Source organism: Barbus barbus, assembly GCF_936440315.1.
Source record: "Barbus barbus genome assembly, chromosome: 31".
NCBI classification, from domain to species: domain Eukaryota; kingdom Metazoa; phylum Chordata; class Actinopteri; order Cypriniformes; family Cyprinidae; genus Barbus; species Barbus barbus.
In genome coordinates, this window is record NC_136759.1 from 13,165,726 (window position 1) to 13,191,767 (window position 26,042).

A 26,042-nucleotide genomic window follows, 5' to 3' on the forward strand; every position below is an offset into this window, starting at 1 on the left:
GTGTGATTTGAAATTCTTTGTTTTCATTTTATTCAAATTTTAAAAACGTCCCAACATTTCCGGAATTCGGTTTGTAGAACAAACCTGTGCCAGATTACATGGTCTAAAACATGCAAATAAAAAACTAATTTTAGTGTATCAAAGCGGGAATAATACTAGTGTGCGTCAAAAATAAGTAAGTAAATAAATAAGGCTCGCCTAGTGTCATATTTATTTTGAAGTTCAGCGGAAGTTGTTGGTAACTGGAAACGCGTCATTGTGTGTCGCACTTTCGCGCGTTTGGAGAGAGTTGGCGCGAGGAGTCAGGAGGCTGCAGTTGCAAGAGACGGTTGTCGTCTATCATCGTTATAAGATTTAATCTTCGATTCGCTGCGTTTTTGTTGAAAATATGACTGTTCGACTGTCAGAAGGGGCGATTGAGGTAAGAATAAGGCAGCAGCGTTATTTCAATGTTTACAAACATAAGCTTGCTAAGTCTGTTAGCCAGCAAGTTTACATCCGCACTAACGGTATGACAGTAAAACAAAGCATCAAATCAAATCATTGGCTTTCACGTTTCATCTCATTTTCCATGATTGCATGTTTTAACTAATGAGGTTAAGTGGATTGAATAAAATTTTACGTGCTAACACATTGCAGTACAAATGTAAAGATTGTTCTAAGTTATATTGTCAGCTCAATGTAAACTCGTATAATTTACATGCATTAAGTATATAAGAAAGTCAGAGACATTGTAGATGAAAAATGGATCATGTAGTCTTTTTTTGTTTTTTTGGCGTGTTTTGATTGTGGGGGAAATAAAGCACATCTGAATTTAGTAATATTGTTCATTTGATTTATATGGTGACGTTTGAAAGTTTTGTATACTTTTTCTTTTCAGTCCCTGACAAAAGGAATTGAAGTCAGCAACCCTGTTCTTCAGTGTGTGGTAACTGTCAGATTTCTTGGCACACTGTTTACACATTATTATTTTCTTACTACAACTTATAAAATAGGGATGTTGATGTCAAGGTAGATATTGCAGACATTAATGCCATAATCAGATTTTGTGATTTCTGAGGGAAGTAAAATAATGTTACATTTATATTATACCTAACATTATTTGTAGTATTTCAACTGAAACTTTTAGTAGTATATGAGACTGTTTTGTTTCTCATTTTTTCATTGATCATATCAGTTTTGTTACTATTTGATGTTTTGTTTACTCGCTCTTCTTTTTGGATTTGTTTCTTTGTTTGGTTAAGGCACAAGACTATTTATTTTCATTCTAGTCAACTTTATTCTGTTGAATATTCTTTCCAGAATATTCGTAAGATTGATGGGGGAAATGGCCTGTCCCGTTTCCGTCTCATGATGAGTGATGGGCTACACACCATGTCCTGTAAGTTCGATTAGTTTTTGGATGTGTTTAATTTAATTTGATGTCTGTCCTTTAAATCAAATTTAATTTCCATGCTCAGGATGTTCTTTTGGACTTTTTCTGTTAAAGTGTTTTGCAAAACAGCTGTTACTTTAGTTCATATGTGGGACTTTGTTTGGATAGTCATCAGCACTAAAGCCGTATATTTTTCTGCAGTATTTTTGTTAGGTGCACAATTGTAAATGTCTATGTTAGGTGCTTATGTCTTTGAAAGCTGGTGTTGGGATAATTTGGACAAGGATTTTCTTTAAAGTTAGGAGTGAGTGATGTTTATGTTCATTAGCCATTAAGATCTAATGGTGTTTCATGAACGGGATGCAAACCCTAGCTATTCTATAAAATTAAAATAACCTGGCACCATGTATTTATTTTTTTTTATAATTTTTGTCTATTTTCCCCCTGCATCCAGCATTCATGCTCTCCACACAGCTCAATCCCATGGCTGAGCAAAACCAGTTGGCCTCTAACTGTGTGTGTATGTTAAAAAGAAGCGTCACTAATGTTCTCAAAGATCAGCGGTAAGCATTAATCTCCAGGTCTTGATCTGATTTACACATCAGGGTGTTTATGTGTGATTTTGTGGCTCTGCTTTATATATACAATTAGATAAAAAAAAAAAAAAAAAAGTTGTGTGTAAGAAGCCTCTTATACTCACCAAGTCTGCATTTATTTAATAAAAAAATACAGTAATTATTAATATTTTAAAATATTACTGAAATTCAAAATTACTGTTTTCCATTTTAATGTTTCTAAATTTTTGTTTGCTAAGCTGAATTTTCAGTAGCCAACTACTGCAGTTTTTGGTGTTACATAATCCTTCAGAAATAATTCAAATATGATGATTTGATTGTCAGGAAGAATTTTGTATTACCAATGTTGAAAACAGTTGAGTTACTTAATATTTTTGTGGAAACCGTGATTTATTTATTTATTTTTTTCTCCATGATTTTTTGTTGAATAGGAAGTTTGAAAGAACAGTTTTTGTCAAATAGAAAACTTGTTCAATTATAAATGTCTCTGTTGTTGCTTTTGATCAGTTTAAAGGTGGGGTAAGTGATTTCTGGAATCCAATGTTGATATTTGAAATCACCAAAACACGCCCCTACCTCAAAAGGGTCTCGCCCCTATTTTGATAGCTCCACCTCTCACATACGTAGCCTACGCAACCCAGGCAACGATTAGTTCTGTGAAACAAAGCAAAACCAATGTTACACCGTGTCTACACCGGACGCGAGCGGCGCAACAAAATACTATAGAAGTCATTATAATCATGATGCTGTCTACACTGGATGCTTCACGGCGCGACAAATCTCCGTCAGAAAACTGCTGCCATGTTCTATTTATGACGTACTGACACAAATTTCGAATGTTTTTCAACGGTCACTTTGTCGCATCCAGTGTAGGCAGACTTTAGCTGTTGCGGCGCGGTGCATTACTCGCCTATCGAGAAGAACCAAAGCAACCTTGGCGTCCAATCACAGGCCTTCCGCTACCTTGAGTTCTCTCCAGCGCTGGAAAGCTGATCCGATATTTACACGGGTCCTACCTCTTGCCTTTCGCAGACGTTTTCCGTTTTTTTTTTTTTTTTTTTATCCGCTGTTCACTGAACGCTCTCTCATCCATATAATGAGTAGACACACCCCTTACTGCTGATTGGCTACAAGTTTATTTTGGTGCTCGGCCCCGACTCAGTTTTCTAAAGCATTTTTGAAAAATTACAAACCCCACCTTTAATGCATCTTTACTGAATTAATGTATTGATTTCTTAAACTTACTGACCTCAAACCTTTTAACAATAGCATATGTTTCTTAATGCATATTATCAAGCTTTTGTGTTTGATGTTGTACACAGACGTGTGGTAGTAATACTGGACATGGACGTGATCAAGTCTGCTGACCAGATGGCAGGAAAAATTGGAGACCCAACTCCTTATGTGGAGGGTGAGAGTACATTTGAACTGTCAAATTTTATGGAAACTTATTAGTTTCATATTAAAACATTTTACATTTTGTTGTTAGCATTGAGGTTCTACTATGTCAGTATTTAAGATTATCAAATTTATCCTGCAATGTCTCATTTTTGTGTTACAGGCCAGTCAAAGCCACAACAGAATGCAGCTCCAGCTCCACCTGCACGTCTATTACAGCCTCAGAATGGAAGTGATGGTATGGACATAAAACACAATATATTCGGTTATTATTATATATAGTGCTGCTTGAAAGTTTGTGAACCCTTTAGAATTGTCTATATTTATGCATAAATATGACCCAAAACATAATCAGATTTTCATAGAAGTCCTGAAAGTAGACAAAGAGAACCCAATCAAACAAGTGAGAAAAAATATTTTCTGTAATTTATTTGAGAAAAATGATCCAGTGTTACATATCTGCGTTGCAAAAGTATGTGAATCTTTGCTTTCAGTATCTGGTGTGAACCCCTTTTGCTGCAGTAACTGAAGGTAAAGTTTCTTGTAAATGCTGATCAGTTCTGCAAAATAACATGTAGGAGTTTTAGCCCATTCCTTAGTGCAGAACCACTTAAACTTGGTCGGTTTCCACCTATGAACTGCTTGCTTAGGTGCTTCCACAACATTTTAATTGGATTAAGGTCTGGACTTTGACTCAGCCATTCCAAAACATTAACTTTGTTCTTATTTAACCATTGTTTGGTAAAATGACTTGTGTGCTTGGGGTTGTTGTCTTGCTGCATGATCCACGTTCTCTTGAGACTCTGTACTTAAACAGATGTCCTAACGTTTAGAATTTTCTGGTATAATTCAGAATTCATTGTTCCATCAATGATGGCAGGCTGTCTTGGCCAAGATGCAGCAAAACAGGTCCAACCATGATACTACCACCACCATGTTTCACAGATGGGATAAGATTCTTAATGCAGTGTGTTCTTTTCTCCGAACATAATAGCTTCTCATTTAACCCAATAAGTTCTATTTTGGTTTCATCCATCCATTAAACTTTTCAATAGTCCTCTGGCTTGTCCACATGATCTTTAGCAAGCAAATTTCTTTTTTGAGGACAGTGGCTTTCTTCTTGCAACTCTGCCATGCACTCCATGGTTGCTCAGTGTTCTCCTGATGGTGGGCTCATGGACATTAACATTAGCCAATGTGAGAAAGGCCTTTAGTTGCTTAGAAGTTACCCTGGGAACTTTTGCAACCTCGCAGACTATTACACATTCTGCTTTGGAGTGATCTTTGTTGGAAGGTAACAGTGGTCTTGAATTTCCTCCATTTGTACACAATCTGTCTGACTGGATTCGTGGAGTCCAAACTCTTTAGAGATGATCAGACTTTGATAGATTGTTCTTTGAATCAAACAGGTCACCTACTGACATTTGATAGTCATTGCACTGACTGAAAACGCCTCTGCACAGATGGGCTCTAATTTCACCTTTAAATTAGCTGCCAATCCAAGAGATTCACATACTTTTGCCACTCATAGATATGCATATTGGATCATTTTCCTGAATAAATAAATTACAAAGAAAATATTTTTGTCTTATTTGTTTGATTGGGTTCTCTTTGTCTACTTTCAGGATTTATATGAAAATCTGATTGTTTTGGGTCATATTTATGCAGAAATATAGAAAATTCAAAAGGGTTCACAAACTTTCGAGCAGCACTGTATATTTGTTTAAAACCCTCAAATATGTATATGAATTAAGAATATGTTCCTGAGCTTTAATGCAGTAGCTGTGTTATGAAGTTCTGAATTATGAAGTTCTGATTGTATTTCAGAGTATGAACATTGCATGATTACTAAAATAATTAAAATATATTAGTTGAAAATCTGACACATTTTCAAGATACTCATAGTTCCTTGAAAAGTGCTGACATTAAATTTCAGAAAAAAATTTAAGGCCATAAGCCTTAAATGAAAAGCTGATCGTAACTGATTTGAAAACTAACCACTGACCAACGGTTTTTAGGTGAAGTGATAAATGAACTAAAAGGTAGTAGAAAAGGTAGGATTCATATTACAGCTGGTGTGCTGTTCCTTTAGTTACTTTGCATTTGCTAGTGAATGACTATTAACATCATGACTAATAATAGGCAGTTGCTAGGACTTCTTGTCAGGGATTCGATCCAACTCATGCGTATTAAACTTGACCTGTGCTGTCAGTGGTGAATGTTAAACCATGTGATTTGTTGAGGAGGGATATAATATTACTTCACTAAGGAAAATATAAATATAGTTTTGTAGTGGAAACCCCAACACATCTAGCTATCAAGTGGTGTTTGTGACCTTGTGTTTGATGGTGTGAAAATTCATGATCTGCTCCTTGTTTTTTTTATGTAATTTTTATTCCCAAGAATAGAAAGTCTTAATTTCATTCTCTTTAACACACAGATACCCTTTTTTTGTTATCAAAAAGCATTTGAAGGCGTTTTAATTATGTATTTTGAGCACAGAGTGTAATCTTCTTTGTGGATTCACAAGCTGTATTCGACAGCTGTTTTAATTCACACTTTCAAGATTGTCACATAAGATTGTTTCAGAAGTGTTGTCATTACAGTCAGTCATTATTTCAAAATGTGTCTGTGATTGTCTACCTTATTATAGTTCTTTGCAGTGATGTGTGGTTTTTCTCTTCTACTCTCTTTAGGTTCAATGAGCAGACCTTCTGCTCAGAGCTTCGGGAAAAAGCCCATGGCTGCCCCCAACACTCCTGGAGGCAGCGCTAAAGTCGTTCCCATTGCCAGCCTCAATCCATACCAGTCAAAGTCAGTCTAAATCTCACACCCCTGAATATTTTTCTTTCCAATTCAATTCACTGTTGCATGTCACATAACATAATGTGTTTTCATAATTAATAAGAGTGTTGTTTTCTTCAGATGGACTGTTAGAGCCAGAGTCACCAACAAGAGTGCCATCCGCACGTGGAGTAACTCCAGAGGGGATGGGAAGCTCTTCTCCATGGAGCTTGTGGATGAAAGCGTAAGCATTCATCAGCAGTGGTCAGATTAGAAACTAGAAAGAGTATTAATTTCTTGCTTTTTGTTTATTATAGGGGGAGATTAGAGCAACTGGATTTAATAATGAGGTGGACAAATTCTACTCCCTCATCGAGCAGGGAAAGGTAAGGCCTACTGTATGTTCTAGTGGTTGTACCGTATGGTGATCCGTACAGATCAAGCCCCACGGTTGGGCACGCATGTGATCCGTGGATTAATTGCGAAGTTTAGCCATAAAATAGTGGAAGTTAATCATTTGTGCGTGTTTACACACGTTTTTAAACCATTCCAGCGTAAGAAAAGGTGAAAGGGAACTTTATTTGTTACTCGTGCTGTTTTCTATTTGTGTTCACTGTTTTCAGCCACACATGCATGAAGCACGCACACACAGAGAGACTGCGTGCGAACTGAACCCACTTAATAACTCCTTCACTCCTTCCATTTGAACAGATGCATATACACATAATATTATGATGCAATACCGATCTCGACAATCATTTCTGGTAAATGCAGTCAGTTATGTCTTAAAGGGATCATATGTTGCATCATGTTTTCTAGGGGTGGGAATCTTTTACCATCTCACGATTCAATTCGATTCCGATTCTTGAGGCCACGATTCGATTCAAAATCGATTTTCGATTCAAAAAGATTTTCGATTCAAAATGATTCGATTTTATTCATAATGATTTCTAATCAGGTTTCTGATCATGATCTACTCTCATCTGCTTTGCTATACAGAATGACAAACGGAGACATTAAAGTGTCTTTTTCACATTTATTAAGTTAAATTCTCAAGGAAGTGCCTTTTATCAAAAACATTGTCTGGTTCTCAATTGCTACTCATTAGTAGCTAGCTATAAAATAAGTTGGAACAAAAATAAAGTGCTTCTTCATAATACAAAATGGTTGAAAATAGATGCATTTCCCAGGAAAGTTGCAGTTTACCACAAATATCATGTAGAACACAACCGGAGAAGACAAAAAAAATCTATATTTCTCAGTCAGATTCAGTAACTTAAAGAATAACAAGTTATGAAAATAAAGTGCTTCTTTCAAAATGAAAAATAGTACCCCTAAGCTACCTGTCTCTGAAATGTTCATGACAGTGTCTCTTGCAACAACAGAACTGTAAACTGTGCAACTGATTATATGATTTTCAACAAATCATGAAAAAAACTGGACATGAACTGTCCATCAAAAGCTCACTAGCCAATCAGAGTGGATCGCTGTTAAGCCCGCCCCCACGAGAGGTTTGTGCCAAAACAGCAAACGAAAATTTGCGAAGCGTAAGCGAAATCTGTAGCAACGCATTCAGAATCCACGATTTGCGAAAACAAATCTATGAAAATCATTAACAAAGAATTAAGCCTATTTGAAGAGCATGTTACATTTGTGCGACCGAGTTAATTGTTTTCATTTTCATTGTGTTTTTCTTCTTTTGTAATGGCATATTTTTGATAGTTTCTGGAAAAGTTACATTTGTTTTTATAAAGTTATGTTCATTTTTATAAAGTTATGTTCATTTTTATTGACACAAAAATAATTCCATACAATCAGAGCACACCTCGCTTCTCAGAATGATAAGCTTTGTAAAAGTCGACATGTTTCAGAAAGGCGAAGCATAGAGGAGCAACGATAATGTACAGTATGTGGAAAATGTGTTTTTTGAACCTCAAACCGTGTAAATACATTGCATTACACCAAATACACAAAATAATATTATTTTTAGCCACATCATATGACCCCTTTAAGTGAACGAGAACAGCTGAGAAGGTTTAGCCCATTGCGCGAGCCTGCATCTATCCCTACTTAAGACTGTTTTTCTGCCATGTTTAACACAAACAAGACTCTAGAGCAGAAGGTAAAGGCTAGTATGACAACATCACTTCATAGAGCGTTCATAAAGCATTCTATTATTATACGACCGTCAGAACCGCATATATATAGCCGAACTGACGCCTTTACATTGTCAGGATTCACAACTGCATTCAAAGGTGCGCTGAATGAACAGAACAGCACGGGACATCGAGTTGCCTATATAATCATGACGGGTTTAATTAACCCACAGAGACATTTACATTTATTTATTTAGCAGACGCTTTTATCCAAAGCGACTTACATTGCATTCAAGTTACATTTTATCAGCTCTTGCTTTCCCTGGGAATCGAACCCATGACCTTGGCGTTGCTAGCGCCATGCTCTACTATTTGAGCTACAGGAAAGGAGAAGGAGAGATGATTCGCGTTCATCTTAAGATCTACCGAAGCTGCCGTCAATGCCATGGGCGCGTTTGCGCGAGCTCTCAGACGCACGCACCAAACGCGCTCTCTGCTTTCGCTAACAAAGCATTTAAAGTCATTGTTAGTTGTTTAACTGTGTGATGGATAGGACAAGCCTTGACTGGGCTCATTTATTTGAAAACAGGCTGTGAACTGTGATCAAACTTCCCGGTGTTATGACGCCATTTTTGATTCTGTCACTAGTGTCCTGAATGCGGTTGACTTCAGCTGTTCATTCATACAGATATGTATTCAAGCAGATGTTTTAATCTGCTGAATAAATAAAACATTTCTAGTCTCTCACCTGTAAGCAACTGCTGTCAGTCCCAAACAGTAACTGTGAATGCAGCCATAATGGGCATTTCTATTGATTGTATCACTGCCCTGTAATTTTCTTTCTTTCGTTCTTTTTCTAATTATTTATTGTTTTTCTTTTTCTCTTTCTTTTTTTATTTCTTTCTCTTTCTTGTTGTTATATTTTATTTCTTTTTCTCTTTCTTATAATTGATTTATTTTCTTTCCTCCTTTGTTGTTGTTTATTTTTTGTAAAGTATTAATTATGAGAAAACGTTTGAATAAAATAAGATTAATAAAGTTACTGTTATCATTTATTGATAATTGAACTAAAGGATTCATCAACTGATAAGAAAAATAATAAATAGATTGAAAACTAATCAATAGATTAGTCGATAAATCGAGAGAGAGAAAAAAATATATCAATAGATTAGTCGACAATAAAAATAATCGTTCGCCGCAGCCCTACTATAAATACTATTTAAGTGGGAGAATTAACTTGCCTGCATGACTGCTGCACATACTAGGCAATTCAGATCAAATCCTCAGAGGTCTAACAGCGCTCGTCAATGTCAGAATGACTGAGATGGCCAATCGAATCAAAGTAGGCGGGGTTTACCATTCACAGATGCTGAGCGCAAAGTGTGACAAGTGTCAGTTTAACATTGAAAGAGAGCGAGGTAAGATGAAGCTGCAAATCATTTAATATTAGTCAACTATAACCAGAAAAATAAAAAATGGCACGTCATGCCGAAAAGGTTCCCGACCCCTGGTGTGTAGGCTATTTGTTCTTATTTTTACAGGCTGTACACTTGTGTCTTTAATCATGTTTGAACTTTCTTAGGCTTTTGCTGTGGTATCGAAGAAGGACAGTAATTAGCTTTGAGTAATGGAAAACAAAGTTACATTTTTTTTTTTAATTTTCTTGCTGATCCGATCCATGGCTCAAAAACCGTAATATGATCCGAACCGTGAAATTTGTGATCTGTTGAATCACTAATATGTTCTCGTCTAATATGGTGTGTAAGGAGGGCTACACAAATTATTTGAAAAATGTGTTGATAACGTGACCTGATTCATCCCTCTTGTTGTCCTCAGGTCTACTACATCTCAAAAGGCACCCTGAAGATTGCCAACAAACAATTCTCTTCGCTTAAGAATGACTATGAGATGACTCTAAACGGCGAGACAAGCATCAGCCCTTGTGAGGACAGCCAAGACGTCCCCATGTTGCAGTGCGACTTTGTTTCCATTGCTGACCTGGAGTCCCGGGAGAAAGACACCATCGTAGGTAAGCGTCTTCCCCTGGCCTGTGCGATTGGCATCATCAATAACCAGCATTTTAATAATTAACTGCGATGGAGACAGTGGCGCAGCTCTGCGTAACAAATGTGTTGAGACCCAGGAGGTTGTGGTAATTATAACGTTGATGAACGCAATATTAATAATGCTTATGACAGTAATGGCCTGTGGCGCAGATTGACTTTGTGTCCCTGTCGGGTTCTAGCAGAACCAGAGGAGAAAGATGCTGTCACTGGTAGAATGAAGAGTCAATAAGCATGCCTCTAATTATGGTAATGGCAGTCGGAGCACGCCGAGGTGCAGCAGGCGTATTTCTTATCCGAGATTTGAGTCAGGTGCTGGCAGTGATTTGTGAAATGCTCCTAATGGCAGCTAAATGATTCATAACGGCGTCTGATGTGAGAGGATTAAGATGGCGTGCTGTAATGGAGCATTGACGGATGTTGTGGAATTACATTCTGGATGAGTGGTATAGTCATCCCAAACCTATTTACTGTTGGTAAATTGAGGGAGTAGCGGTGTTGTAAACCCATGTGGCGTGTGTGTTTGCAGATGTGATTGGAGTGTGTAAAAACACAGAGGATGTGACGCGCATCATGACCAAGAACAGTCGTGAGGTTTCGAAGAGGAACATCCAACTGATGGACATGTCCGGCAGAATCATCCAGCTCACCATGTGGGGTAGTGATGTACGTAACAGATCGCATCAATCTTTATTTATTTGTCCTCATCCAGTGCCTTGTAGTACAAAATAAATTGGTTTAGTAAAATTAGTCAATATTGTGATAATTGTAATACTACTTAAGATTATTGTTATTTTTTGTGGATCACAAAGTATTGCAAAACTGATTGTAATGTTTCATATTAGAAATCATCCAATGGTGTTTGTTTGAAATTTTAGGCAGAACAACTGTACTTTTTTCTCATCATTTGCTGAATAGCAACTTCAAAAGAGAACAGTGCTTATTTGAAATGGAAATATTCTGTAACAAATGTCTTTGCTGTTACTTTTAATCAATTTAATACATGCTTGCTGAATAAAAGTATTAGTTTCTTAATGCTTCTCGAAAAAGAATATATATATATATATTAATTATAATATTTTGGACTCCAAACATTTGTGTATCGCAGCTGATTGGAATCCTCATGCAAACAGAGACATCCAGCCCTAAACACTCTGATCTTGTACCAGATGATGTTATTGTCAAGCAATGGGAGAAACGTCCCTCTCCCATTACAGCTGCCAGATGTTGCCAATAAAAGACCAAAAGCATAAAACCACAATTAGATGGAAAATACTTATCCTTGGACTGGTGCTTGCAAGAAAAGTGTCACACTGTTGAAGGAGTATGTGCAGTTGTTCAGTGCTATTTCTAACTATTTCTCTTTCCTTCCCTCACTCTCCAGGCAGAGACGTTTGATGGCAATGGGCAGCCTGTCTTGGCCATTAAGGGAGCAAGATTGTCTGACTTTGGTGGGCGTTCTCTCTCCACTCTATACAGCAGCACGGTCATGATCAACCCTGACATTCCCGAGGCATACAAACTGCGGGGATGGTGAGTGATTTTTCTCTCTGTTTCAGAGACAATACGCTGCATCTGTTGTTAAGTGTTTGTCCTAGATGAAACAGATGCGTTCTGATACGCTCCTGTTTTTATTTCTCCACTTGTGAGAATTGGGACGAGCAGAGAGCAGACACTAAAATGCACACTCTAGAACTCCAAGAGGGTGAGCATGCTCATGCCTTTGATATCAAGATTAGCTCTATCTGCGGCGCTCTGGTGGGCTTTGCATTCAGGCTGATATAGGAATGCAAATCATGGCTAATCCCTTGCCAAGATGTTCAATTTCCCCTAGTGGACTCGTGTGACTTGGTTCCTTTGAGAACAGGAATGTTTATTTCTGCTCTGGGGATATGAAACAAGGAAGATGGGGAAACGACGGCATTGAACGGCTTGTTGAGAAATGGTGCTGTTCTAAATACTTGCATACAAGGCAGCTGCGCTGAGTATATGACGGCTGTTTTTAGAGCACAGGCAGTCATAATCCTGAGATTTTTATTGGCTACTGAAGGAATTGAAAAACCGTTATGACTATTTAATGTTTTCCTCTGCCTTCTCTTGCCAATTTAGGTGTGTGTTGGGACTGCCAAATTGTTAATTAATGAAGCTTAAAATATCTCAGATAGACCTGTCACAGTTATTACATAATCACCAGATTGCGATTATTTGAGTAAACAACAGTCATTGTACACGTTCGATTGCAAACAGAAATTGTCATAAATACAAAAAAAAATGAAGTGTTTAATAAAGCATTTTTCCCATTGAATTAGAGTTTTATATGAATGTGGTAGCTAAACGGGAATCATCTTAATTCACAAATTTTGCATTATTAACTACATTTTCTATGTCATAATAAAATAATATGAATAATGAGGTGCACCACTAAAACTTTATATATTCATATCTAAAATTTTCATTATGGAGCAGTTCCACTGGAAAATAGAAAATATATTCCACTTCTGGCCAGTTTAATAATTGTTTAAAAAAACCCAAAAAGATGCCAAATTAAATGGGAACATTTGACTTCCTTAGGTGTTTATGTATTAGACTATGAAGTGACATGAATGTACAATTGCATGCATAATTACATAATTGCATTTAGTCTACTGAATGGCATTTAATAAATGTGTTTTTTTTGTCTCTAAAGAAAAGGAATTTTGATTATGTGGTGTTTTTTTTTTTTACGTGTCTACTATTATTTCAACCCAAACGTTCTTTAAAATTGAATAAAATCATACAGGTTTAATTGGAATGAAATGTGGATGAGTAAATGAACATTTTAATTTAAATGATCCGTGTGCTACTCATGAAGTGTTGCTCAGCCATCAACCTCACTTAACCCTGTTTGTTACAGTGCCATACTGACTAATCCTTCCTCCCTACCTGTTAACAATCCATACTTGCCACCTAACAGCCCACCTGGCCAAAGCCATCCACGAGTGTCTCTCTTCATTCTCCCTGCAGGTTTCAATCAATTCCTCTCCGTGTGCTCCATTTATTTACCTCCCAGCAGCACAGACCCTCAGCCTTGAAGGGAAATGAGATGAAAGCAGTGCATAACAGGGCTGCAGAGTTGAATTTCACTATATTTTCTGCCACATTTTGACAACCGATTAAAACCTCTGTTTCACCAGCCTCTAGTCTGCAAGTTTGAGGGATTAATTATTTTGGGGGGATCTGAAGGCTTCATTTACATAATGAGGGTAGTGGAATGTGACTGAACACAGCGGGGTGAGGTAGTGGAGAGGTAGTGATCTCACAGCAGCTTTCCTTATAGTCCCAGAGTGCCAGCTCGAAGCATCTGGTTTCTATGCATGGCTGTGCGTAGGGCTTGGACCGGCATATTTCCTAAAAATGCTCTTTGTCAGCGACGTTTCAGAACTTGAGTTTTGCTGATCCAGTCATAGGTAAGTTCAACCGCTTAGTCTCTGGGCTCACGTCTGTCCTCTTCTCACTTGGAGAGCCAGAGATAATGAGCTTTCAAATCATGGGCCAGTGCGCAGTGCATGGCCTCTTGGCCAGCTTTCTGAAGGTCCAGTGGGCCACTGTGGAATCGATAGATGCCCTTCAATTAGTAGAGCTGCAGTAAGTGCTGTTTTGAACCTGGAGGTGTTGAGGTCTGTAGCATGAGGACTCATTCAGCCACTTGACACACTGTGCCAGTTTTCTACTTCTGAGACCTCTTAAAGTTGTAACTTTATTTTACAGCTGTTGTAGCAGTCCATTTTTCTGCTACCAGTGGTTAAAAATAATGCACTAGATAGATAAAAGTGCAGTTTTTTCAGTCCATAAATAGTTATATTCATGTTTTACGGCCACTTGTTGTAGAAAAACTATTACTGTACATGAATGTTTTTTATAGCATTTACTGTTAATAAATATTCTTCTGTAAATGTTCAATTTATATAATCCAAATACTGCATCTGTTTGATTCTTTATACAAAGAGCTTCTGACTAAGCAATTTGCCTCTGAATTTTTTTGATTGTCACTAAGCACTCGTGTATCAGCCCCTCTCCTCCAACCATCTGTCATATAAATAATTTTTGCTTTTTTTTTTTTTTGGTGGAAACTTATTCAGTTGCATATCCTGTTTACTTGGAAATGCTTTACATTTATAGAAGTAAAATGTTCGAACACCGTACTATGTTGACTCGAATGACGATGTCCGTCTTTGATCTGTTAAGTTGTAGGCCCAGTGGGATTTAACCTTGAAGTCTGGTCCTCGTGGAGTTGAACATGTTGGGGCACACACATGTTGTCTGCCATTTAAAGTCAGTCCCATTAGTCACATTGATTGAGGATCCTTTGTTCTCACGCTCCAGAGCTCAGAATAGGGTGTTGTCATCACCGTGCTGCTTTACTGTCAGTATTTCTGACTTTGTGTAATTTGGTGTTGATAATGTGGGTGTTGTATTTCTTCTAAAGTTATAGTGCAGGAATTGAAGGAATATTTCATTCATGTTCCTGCCTACTTTTGTGATTTTTATTAAATGCTAATAAACCACAATTGACAGTTAGACAGACAGTTTCGATCTTGTGTAATAGATCTTACCAATGGATAAACATTTTTTTATTTTTTTGTTTCTTTGTGTAAATATTGAGTGTCAATTTTGTGCGATTCTCAGTTGGAGAACCTGGTCGTATCATGGAATTTTACATGTGATGTCTGAGCCTAGGAAGTCATAGGCATTTAAATAGGCCTATGTTTTGTTATTTTAATGCTTGGCTCTAAAATATTTCATTGACAGGTAATTGCTTAGGTGTTTTTTTTTAGTAGCGGTCAATTGACACATTTGCCTGAAGCTTCTATACAGTATATAAACTAACCTTTAATGATACTAAATAATGGATTTTAGAGTTTTGAGCATCAAGTCGTCTTTTGTCCAATAGATGGCGTCAGAGATTAGGACCACTTTTAGTCTGCTCCTCCTGCAGAGTGGACTTCAGACTCCACCATCAGTCACGCCTCCCATCGTTCCTTCTCGCCCTGTTCATTATCATACTTTCTCGTTCGCTGATGCGCTTTTACTCATAGGCTGCCAATTACTTTGACTGGCTCATTTTCGACAGTCTTCTCAGAGGCAGCGGAACCTCTCCTGTCTCCACCCCACCTGTCAGAGCCTTCAAACCAGCTTGCGGAATAAAGCAACACACACCCAGGAGTCTGTCTGTGCTTGCATGTACTTACACTAGATGTCTCCATCAAACTCAATTTGAGATATTAAGTGAGGGTCACTAGTTTCTGTGACTCGATTTTGTTTAAAGAAATGGGGGTCTCCGCTTGGCTCACACATGAGCAAAGTTCTCCAAGAGAACAATTGCTGCCGTGCTGTTTCCAGGTCAAAAGAATTGTCCAAAAATGAAACTGTTATTGTTTACTCACCCCCATATCATTCCACCCCAGTGTTGTTTTCTTCTGTGAAAGACAAAAGTAGATCTTTTTTTATTTTTTATTATTTATTTACTTTCCTCAAATAAACTTCCGTCAGATGCATATCACACATTATACATCCGAGTACACTCATATATGGGCACCCATATATCTATACTCGCATTCACATGCTTTTATATATCTAAGCGTGCCCATATATGAACTTTTTACATATGTTGTGTACATATTGAGGAGAACATGACAAAAGTAGATCTTATGCAAAATATCTAAGCTTTTCCATATAGCAAAAGAGGATTTATATTGCCTCAAATGAGACAAAATTTCATTGTGTTTAACTTTATTATATTAAAAAGAGCTGCTTGAATAGCTGCCTAACATATTGCTACACAGACGGAAATAATTTTGTAAAGACATGGGCATGAATAAATTGCAATTTCATTTTTGGCTGAATTATTCCTTTGATTATCTTGCTGATGAAGCTATTTATAATATACATTGTATACTAATATTGGTTTTAATCAGCAAATGAAAGGGTATAGTTCACCCAAAAATTTAAATTCTGCCATTAATTACTCGCCCTAGTGTCATTCCAAACCCGTAAGACCTTCGTTCATCTTCGGAACACAAATTAAAATATTTTTGATGACCCTCCATAGACAGCAAGTGAACTTTCACAGTCAAGACCCAGAAAGGTAGTAAGGACATCGATAAAATAGTCCATGTGTGTCCATGGTTCTACTGTAATGTTATGAAGCTACAATAATACTTTTTGTTTGCAAAGAAAACAAAAATAGCGATTTCATTCAACAATTTCTTCTTTTCCGTGTCGGTCTCTGCTACGTGTTCAGGAGATCACCATTACTCGTGAACCACTGATGTCTCGTGGACTATTTTAATGATGTCCTTACAGCTTTCTGACCCCAGAAAGACAGTATTTCATCAAAAATATCTTATTTGTGTTCCGAATATGAATGAGGGTCTTACAGGTTTGGAATGACATGAGGGTGAGTAATGATAGAATTTTTGTTTTTTTTGTTTAAGGACCTAGTTATACCATATTGACACGTTGTTCAAATATAGTTTATTTACACCATTTTTTTTAAAACCACAATTTTTCATAGCTACTGAGAAACAGCACTCGACCAAGACTTAATGACATTCCTTCATAGATTCCTAATTTTCTTGCCTCTCTTACTACCCCTGTCATAAGTATTTAATGTCCTCTGACATGTGACAGTCCGTTCAGTGCTCAGTCTCGCTGCTTTCCTATTGTTGTCTACTCTGCTCAGTTCAGACACGCTGCACTGAGCGCCAGCCTGTCACTCCACTGCTCTAAAGCACATGCCATTTCCAATTTGCTCCTCCTGTGTTCATTCGGCTTTCCTCGATGGCACCGCCCGTCATCCATACATTCAGGCTCAGTCAGCCAATTACCGCACACCATCAAGTCTTGGCCATGTGAAGCGTTTGTTTTATTCCGCGGTATTGTTTATTTTTATGACTCATTCGCAAGATTCACAATTAGTTTCTTGCTTTATTCCAGCATAGTGTCAGTTCCTGTCACTTTCGTATGAATACGCCTGCCTTTTCTGAATATCTACTTTTCATTGTAGTGTGCTGGAAACGCTGGGGACTAAGAAAAAAAATAAATAAAATTTTTAATCAGAAGTAGGCTGAACCTTTTTGCAATGCACAACTAGAACTATATTTAGGAAGTTATTTTGAGAAGTACATAAGTGCGGTGATATAACAAAGCAGCTGAAAACTAAGGTAAAACTAAGGCCTTTTTTCACATGGCAAACAGCACAAGCAGCTAGGGCCACACGCTTGTCTATTAAGGTGGATATTTTCAATTAGTCGTGCCACCCAGAACAAGTCCTGAACCCTTGTATTTACCGATCCACCCTGTCCTACCCCTCTGGTAACCAGGCCTACGGTCTCTAGATTTTAATGCTGTATCGATTCCTCAGATACACTGCTTCATCCTGAGTGAGCTTTGTTTTTTACTCTCTCTCTCCAACCTCTGTCTTCCCAGCCGCTCCGGAGCGTGAGTGAAAATGGGTTTCTGATTTCACCATTGCAGCCCTGACCCCATCTCCCTGAACCATTTCTACACTGTTGATTCGTTTCACAAGTAGCCCCCAGCGTCTCTGTGGCCACCGCTGCTGTTTTTCCCTAGCTCTCTCTCTGTCTCTGTAGATCTAGTTAAGATATCAGCTACTTATCTGCGTGAACAGATGAGCAATTGCCTTGTATGTAGAGATGAACAGATGTCTGACTGATTTATTTTTTTGATGATTGACGGCATTAGAGGCTGAACCATTTTTTTGGTGTATTTGTTAACAGGTATGATAAGGAAGGACATGCTATGGATGGACAGTCGATGACTGAGTTGAGAGGACCTGGTGGTGGTGGTGGAAACACAAACTGGAAGACCCTGGCAGAAGTCAAGAATGAGCACTTAGGACATGGAGACAAAGTATGTCACCCACACATTAAGATTGGCCTCAAATTAATCGTCTTTTCTTTTTTTTTTTCCTCTGAGGAGAACGCACTAGAATAAACTTCCAAACAATTACTTAATTACATTTTTATTTTATTTACATTTATTTATATAATATATAAATAAAATTAAGTTCATATCTCAAATTTGTATTTTAAATAAATACATTTATTGTATCTGGTGTCTTAATTTATTAAATTGTATTTTAAATATTTTTATTGGGGTCTCGTCATGAGGAATACATTTTTTCTGGTCTAAAAAGACCATCTTTTCAATTGGCTCATTCTAAAATAGCAGAATTTCTAACATCAGAAACCTAAAACAATTGGCTGCCCACATTTACACATTAACAGTGCTTATTATAATGTAGAATATGGCAAACTTCTATACATATAGCGAAACTGCAGCAATGAATGGTCTGTTTAATTCTAATGGCTCATTTCCACTGAGCGGTACGGTACGCAATTATGTCCGTTTCCATCGTCAGAAGTTGTGAATGGTACCAAAATGGCGAACCATATACCCTTTCGTTGGGGTACTTGGCACAGCAAAGGGTACCAAAAGCTAAACTCTGCAGAAGTTGATTGGTTTACTAGAATCGTTACTTTTGCGTGATAGGGTATAAAGTTTCTCCTTCACTCGTTCCGCTCTGCTGTGTTCGGCTTATTACATCAGAGTGCGCAAACACAAATGAAAAAACCTGTATCTTATAGTTTTATTCTTTTATACAGTCAATAGCCATTTCTCAATATGCGTTCTTGTCTGTTCTTGTGGACATGTGAAACATCATTGCCCCAAAATCTGCGTAACTTTCAAAATATTACTGTTATTGTGTCATGAAATGTAGTTTTAAGAGTTTTTCAGGCAAGAATGTAGTTGTTTAAAACTCAAATATGCGGTTTATTTATAAATATATAGTGCCTATTTGAAAATTTGCTATTGAGTGTGGCATATGAGGGGAACTCCAGTATTACACAGCTTCACACAAGCCATGATACAAAGTTACAGAAACTAAGCAACCGAAAGCAATATATGTCTTCCTCAGATTTAATGTTATTTCTGTACTTCAGCGTTGGGTAAAAGAGCATTATAATTTTCTTTGTGGTAGAGAAAGCTGCTTACATGTAGGCTATGGGAAACAGCAAAGACGTTGAATTAAACATACACACAATCAGCATTTCCACGTTTATACTGGCCCCAATAATGAAAAATTCTTAGCGCTTGCTTCAATTGAGCAAATCAGTTTTTGTAAATGACTTGATCCTCATATGGCCTTCATCAACAGCCGCTTGCGCCACCTGCTGGCGAGCGGCTAACATCAGCTGGAGATCATGCATCAGTGCTCTACTGCTATTCCTGCGGGTCCCAGATGTGCAAAGCTGAATTTTCTGCCGAATTTTAACCACTGAATTTGTGGAAGCGAATTTGGAAATTGAAATAAAATGACCGAAATTTGCCTGTCAAATATTATACATCGTATTTTTAAACCGACTGAATATTTTGGAAGTGAATTCTGGAAGGTGAATATGAATTATTTAATTTTTAATTATGAAAATGTGTGTGAAATATTTAGAATTCACATATTCACAGCTTAAATAAACAACTATGTTAAATTTCAGGACCTAAAAATGCAAGCCCTGGAAATACAAGGCATTAAAATGCAAGCACTGTTAATTTCAATGTATCTTTTTTTCGATTTGTGGAATTCAGCATGCTTTATGTTTGAAAAACTATTGTCATTATTCTGCTTCCATACCCCCTTGTCATCCAAGATGTTTATGTATTTCTTTCTTCAGTCGAAAAAAAACTTAAGGTTTTTGATGAAAACATTCCAGGAATTGTCTCCATATTGTTAGTTTCAATGGACTCCAAACGGTTGAAGGTCAAAATTGCAGTTTCAGTGCAGCTTCAAAGGGCTATAAACGATACCAGACGATGAATAAGGGTCTTATCTAGCGAAACGATTGGTCATTTAAAAAAAATAAATAAATAAAAATGTATATGCTTAATAAACACACATGCTCGCCTGTTCTGCGATACACTGTAATGATGTTGAAAAGGTCATGTTCATTAGGGTGTCTCATTGTCCGTTCATCTGATTAGTTGTAATCAGTCGGTCCTGCGTGACACGTGTTCTGAAACAAAAGACACAGGGATGCAGTCATTTAGCTACACTGTTACTTTTCTCTCTGCTCATTAATCAGTCATTGTAATGCCCTTCCCATCTTCCCAAGGTGTGTGCTTAAGCATTACTCAAATTCAGCAGTGGAGATAGAGAATGGAGATTAGCAGGACTCCATTTACTAAGCCTAATAATTAAGAGATTATACTGCAGACAAACTGCATAATAAATCTGACCTTGTCTGCTGTCTATTTTTGTTTTTTTCTGGCATATATATGACCAGTGTTTGAATCGATGATACCAGTACCAGAGATTATATTATAATGACTGGCAATTATAGATGACAGTTTCAATACCACAGCAAAAGAATTTAAATATTAACGAAGTATGGTATGTGGCAAGTATTTCTAACTTAAATTAGCATATTGTTATAAATATTAAGACTATACTTAACTTATTTGTTTTTGTAATGTAATTTATTTTTAAAATACAATTTTTTACTTAATATTTTTGTTTGGTTGTCGAGGATTTATTAAAGGAATGCTATTGTTGGACTAATATCATTGACATTAACCTTTGAAATGCTCGCCTTGCTCTGTACTGTGATGCGCGTTCGTGACGTCACGTAATACGCAATGACGTGGAAAAGGTCACGGTTGAGGTAGGCGGAAGTACCGAGTCAGTAGGCTTTTTAATATTAAAACACCCAGGATACGCACACGAAATGGGCATTTTAAACGATAAACTGACACAAAGACATTTGAATATGTGTATATGGTCCTCCTTCCGCACATTTGTAAACACTGACTCGGTACTTCCGCCTAAGTCAACCATGACCTTTTCAACGTCATTGCGTATTACGTGACGTCATGAACGTGCATCACAGAACAGAGCAAGGCAAGCATTTGTGCTTATAAAACTTAAACTTTTTTATTTATTTTTTAAATGACCGATCGTTTCGCTAGATAAGACCCTTATTCATCGTCTGGTATCGTTTAAAGCCCTTTGAAGCTGCACTGAAACGGTCATTTGGACCTTGAACAGTTTGGGTCCCAATGAAGTCCATTATATGGAGAAATGTTTTCATCAAAAACCTTAATTTCTTTTCGACTGAAGAAAGAAAGACATGGACATCTTGGATGACATGGGGGTGAGTAAATTATCAGCAAAAGTTTTTTTTAAAAGTGAACTAATCCTTTAACAGCCCAGACTTTGCCTTCAGTTGATCATGTACATTGGTGAATAAGCTGTCTATGAGTTATTGTCCAGAAAGCTACTGAAGTAGAGCATTAGTGGTGTTACACTGGGAAAATGATTTAAGCCTGACTGTAGGTGTTAGGGGTACCTGTTAAAAAAAAAGTTAATATTATTTCTAATACCTGGCCCCTAATGGACCACTGGCAAGAATGTTAACCCCATCAGAGTTTATTCTCTGTGACGAAATGTACTCATGCCCTCACCCTGATCTCATCGTTTCTGCTCTATAGGGACACAAGGTTAGGCTGCTAAAAGCTCACAGCCAGTTGTCTTTAACGATGCTCCTTGCAAAAAACGTTTGTGTCCTAGTTTTCTGTATGTTGCCAGAATGAAATGTCTTGTCAAAGTTATTGGAAGGGAATTTTAAAATTGATTTCCAGGGCTGGAGAAGCAAGGGATGTTTCTGTAGTGAATGTAGATTTTTCTTTTTTTTTTTTTTTCTTTTTTTTTGTTAAATTTATTTTTTAAAAGATTTAATCAACAAGGAATTGTGCTTTTGGAAATCTTTAAAAAAATAATGTTTTGAAATTCTTATCTGGTATGAAAAGCTGAAATGAAAAAACTAATAGAGATACATTGATCAAAAGGTGTGGAAACCGCATTGGGAATAGAAAACAAGTTCTTATTCATGGTTGATTGAGTGAATGGTACTTAAACATCTGCATTTTATCTATCTGTACCAATAGAATGAAAGAAATGATTTTGCTCTGACGCTACTCTATCTTGTAAAAAAAAAAAAAAAAGCAAAAAGTAAACTTGTCAGCCATATTGACTGGCAACTAGAAAAATATTCTGCTCTGCACCCTCTGTAAGGACCCATTCATCTACCAAACGAATGTGACAATAATTACATAGGTATTCACTAGATTAATTATTCTATTTCAGAGAGGCGGAAATGTTCAGAGGTAAAAAAAAATTTTGTCGCTAAGTGAAATGACAGTAATTTATGGGGATATTTCACTTATTGAATAGCAAGCCTTTTTTCTGTCTGCTTTCTGCCTTTGACGTTCACATTTCCCGGGAGGCTTTTTATTTATTTGAAATGACACGGAATATCAATTCCAACCCTTCGAGAAGTTAATTGGGGTCGAATTCTCAAAGCGAAACAATTGGGTGGTCAGCAGTAAACCTGTTAGAAGAGAAATCAATTACAGTAGTAACACGTTTTTGCCATTTGTTGTTGTTTTCATATCCCATTTCCTTAGAAAATATGGGGTTAAGACTTTGCCAGAGGCTTTGTGTAGATTATGGTCCAAAGAGAGATGATAAATCCACTGCGAGCTGAATTCTCGGTTCTCGAAAAGGCAAAGTTCCCTTTTTTGTATTTCATTAAAGAGTCAATTTTACAGCATTAATATGAATCAAGCCCTGATTTTCTGAGGAGTGTGAGTTTCTTAAGCCAACTGTAGGTCATTGCAGAAGAATCTCATCTTAGTGCTTTCATCAACACCATTGCCACCAGGGTACGCATGGGTGCCATGTGTAGAAAAGATTTGCTTTAATGTGTTTCTCCAGAGCCTTGTGAAGAGCAGAGTCATGCTCATGTCCAACCACTGACCCCTTTTTCACCCAGTAATCCGCAATCTCCTGTGTCTGTCGTCCATCTTATTTCTTGATCTGTGATGTGTGTAAAACAATAAGGTGCCCTTAGCTGACTCTTCAAGCCTTTGTTTAACCTCCTTTCTCTTTTCAGCCTCAAACACACAATTCTTCTTTTATTTGAACCCCCCTTTACCTTCTAGATGAGGCATTTTCCATAAAAAGGCTACACAATAGGACCTGGAAGTGCATATTCTCTATTCCTTGTATAAGAATTCCAACCCTGTAACCTGTTTAAATCAATTTTAAAACAAGATTTTAAACAAAAAATCCAAAATAAACCAAACACATGGTAAAATTCACAACCCTGGTACAAATATTTATATTAAGCTAACAGTAAGTTTTGGAATGTTTAGGACAAAATTTTGGTTTGTAAACGTATTTCCCATGAATTAAAGAAATACTTATTTGACTTTTTTTTTTCTCCTTGCAATAACTTTGATAAAAGTTGAATGGTTGAGCTTGATCAGTTTAGTTAACATAAAAAAATATACAGATTTCAGATGCAAAAAAAAAAAACCTGTTATGTTCGATAATAGTTAATCTGACATGATTCTCACAACAAAACATGGTGTCTGTGCCTCTAAGGCTTTCAGAAAAGTCATAAGGATACCAGAGTGTACAGTCTTCGCAGGAAGTACCAACTGCATAAAATAATTCCTAGTATCGCTGTGTCTCCCTTTTCATCTCTAGCCCCAGTGGCTGTGCACTTCCTGTCCTCGCATCGTCTCTTCTGCATACATTTAGCACAGAGCCTTTGACCTCCCCTCCAGGTGCTCTACGGCTGCTGTTTCCCTTCAGCCCCTTTCAGAAGCCCTTTTAATGTTTATGCATATCCTCTGTTTTGCATATACCACTTTCAAATGAATATAGGCAAGTTTTTTTGTTTTCCCTTTCTGCTTGGCCCATTTTGCAGGCAGGTTGTATTTTTATACTCTATATATCATGTTATATAAGTTCTGCATCTAACACCTAATATATCTTATATCGTAGAAGTGGTAGTTAGGATGTACAGTATCAGTCAAAACGTTTGGACACACCAACTCCATCTTTATTGTTGTGCAAAATAGTAATAAACTGCTACTGTGTTTAATAGAATCAGGTTTATTTTGCAGAAACAGTACTAACGTCTCCTTTTATAAAATGTTTTTTAAGTGATGTCAATGGTCTTCTCTTCCCAGGCTGATTATTTCTCTTGCATCGCCACCATAGTCTACATCCGTAAAGAGAACTGCTTGTATCAGGCTTGTCCCAGTAAAGACTGCAACAAGAAGGTGGTGGACCAGCAGAATGGCATGTACCGCTGTGAGAAATGCGACAAAGAGTTCCCCGACTTCAAATATCGTCTCATGCTCTCGGTAAGGGACTTGCCCTCGGCGCTCCTGCCCCTTCTGAAATAACACATCAAACTCCTCCAGTCAGTATTCTTTGGTTGTCATAAAATAAATATCTCTGCCATCCCTTTTATGCATTCTGAAAATAGTCATTTCTGAAATGAATTCTTGCTCAAAATGCATCGTTCATCTGAGGCCACTTTCTGTTTTGCTGTTCATCAGCTCAGACTTTTTGTTAATTGCCCCTTTTTGTATTTAAAGCTGCATCTCGAATTCCAGGACAGGATAGAAATGGGCAAATAAATCTCGCTGCTGGTCTGCAGCCAAAAATGTTGTAAAAATAGAAACTTTAAAATGTTGCAACTCCATTTAGACTCAATTTGGCCCTAGCATCCAGACATGTAGAAATAAGTCAGTTTCTCTTGTTTTTCATCCAATCTACAGCGCACATCGCTGTCTTTAACACTGGATCTGATGTGCATGGCCGCTCATTTTTCAGATCTTCACCACTAAATTTTTCAATTAATTCTGGCCTGTATCTGTTGGACGTGACTTCTAGCAAACTAGGAGTGAAATTACTTTTTATTAATTGTCCTTTCATTTTGTCAGGCCAACATTGCTGATTTTGGAGACAACCAATGGGTGACTTGCTTTCAGGACACTGCTGAGACCCTCCTGGGCCAAAACTCAGGTTATCTCGGCCAACTCAAGGACTCTGTGAGTTTCTTCTTCCAGTCTGCTTCTCACTCATTATTTTTTTCTACGCTTTCCATCCATGTACTACATGAAAGTGTGGCCTCAAGAATTGGCCAGCATATTACAAAGACGTTTTGAGAAGCAGTGCATTGTGTATGAATTGGAGTTTCTGTGGTGTGTTTATGAAATGGGCTTTTAAGCCCAAGGATTTTTAACAAGGTCTTACTCCAAGAGGTTGATTCAATCTCTCATGGAGTGTTCTATATTAAGAGACAAACAGTGTTCTTTTACAATGTGTTGTTTGTAATCCTCTTATATTATTGTTTTGCCTTGCTTTTACAGAACGAACCTGCATTTGATGAGGTTTTTCAGCATGCAAACTTCAATACTTTTGTCTTCCGGAACCGAGTGAAGCTGGAGACCTACAATGTAAGTTTATCAGAAAATATCTCAGGGGCCCTTCCGCATGTTGTCTGCCAATTACAGTTTGATCTCACAAATAAATTCTATACAATATAATGAAAAATTATATTGTATTTTTTTTAAGAATGCATAAGGTTGACTTTAGCCAAAGTTCAGCTGAATGTTTGGGGTCAACAAGATGTTTCTCGTTTAAGAAATTAACTTTTATTCAGAAAAGATGCATTAAATTGATCAAAAGTGACAGTGACACTTCTTTTTTAATTTCTGTTGAGAGTCCTGAAAAAGTTTTTCTTGAGCAGAAAATCGGCGTATTATATTGATTTCTGAAGGATCATGTCACATGAAAAACTGCTGAAAATGAAGCTTCAATGAAGCCATCACAGGA

The 26,042-nt window shown here is 37.2% G+C and overlaps 1 protein-coding gene across 1 annotated transcript in view; it reads left to right on the top strand.

Moving 5' to 3' along the window:
- Positions 1-252: 252 nt before the first annotated feature.
- The window catches only part of LOC306851812 (replication protein A 70 kDa DNA-binding subunit-like), a 31,292-nt gene continuing 5,502 nt past the window's right edge, over positions 253-26,042 (top strand). Inside the window, exons 1-16 of the mRNA XM_079388259.1 lie at positions 253-421; positions 881-928; positions 1,303-1,381; positions 1,830-1,938; positions 3,273-3,361; positions 3,512-3,586; positions 6,045-6,162; positions 6,274-6,376; positions 6,450-6,518; positions 10,065-10,257; positions 10,821-10,957; positions 11,676-11,824; positions 18,070-18,202; positions 24,386-24,562; positions 25,148-25,255; positions 25,577-25,663. Of these exons, the coding sequence (XP_079244385.1) occupies positions 389-421; positions 881-928; positions 1,303-1,381; positions 1,830-1,938; positions 3,273-3,361; positions 3,512-3,586; positions 6,045-6,162; positions 6,274-6,376; positions 6,450-6,518; positions 10,065-10,257; positions 10,821-10,957; positions 11,676-11,824; positions 18,070-18,202; positions 24,386-24,562; positions 25,148-25,255; positions 25,577-25,663 (1,707 nt within the window). The 5' untranslated portion in view covers positions 253-388. The remainder of the gene's footprint in view (positions 422-880; positions 929-1,302; positions 1,382-1,829; positions 1,939-3,272; positions 3,362-3,511; positions 3,587-6,044; positions 6,163-6,273; positions 6,377-6,449; positions 6,519-10,064; positions 10,258-10,820; positions 10,958-11,675; positions 11,825-18,069; positions 18,203-24,385; positions 24,563-25,147; positions 25,256-25,576; positions 25,664-26,042) is intronic.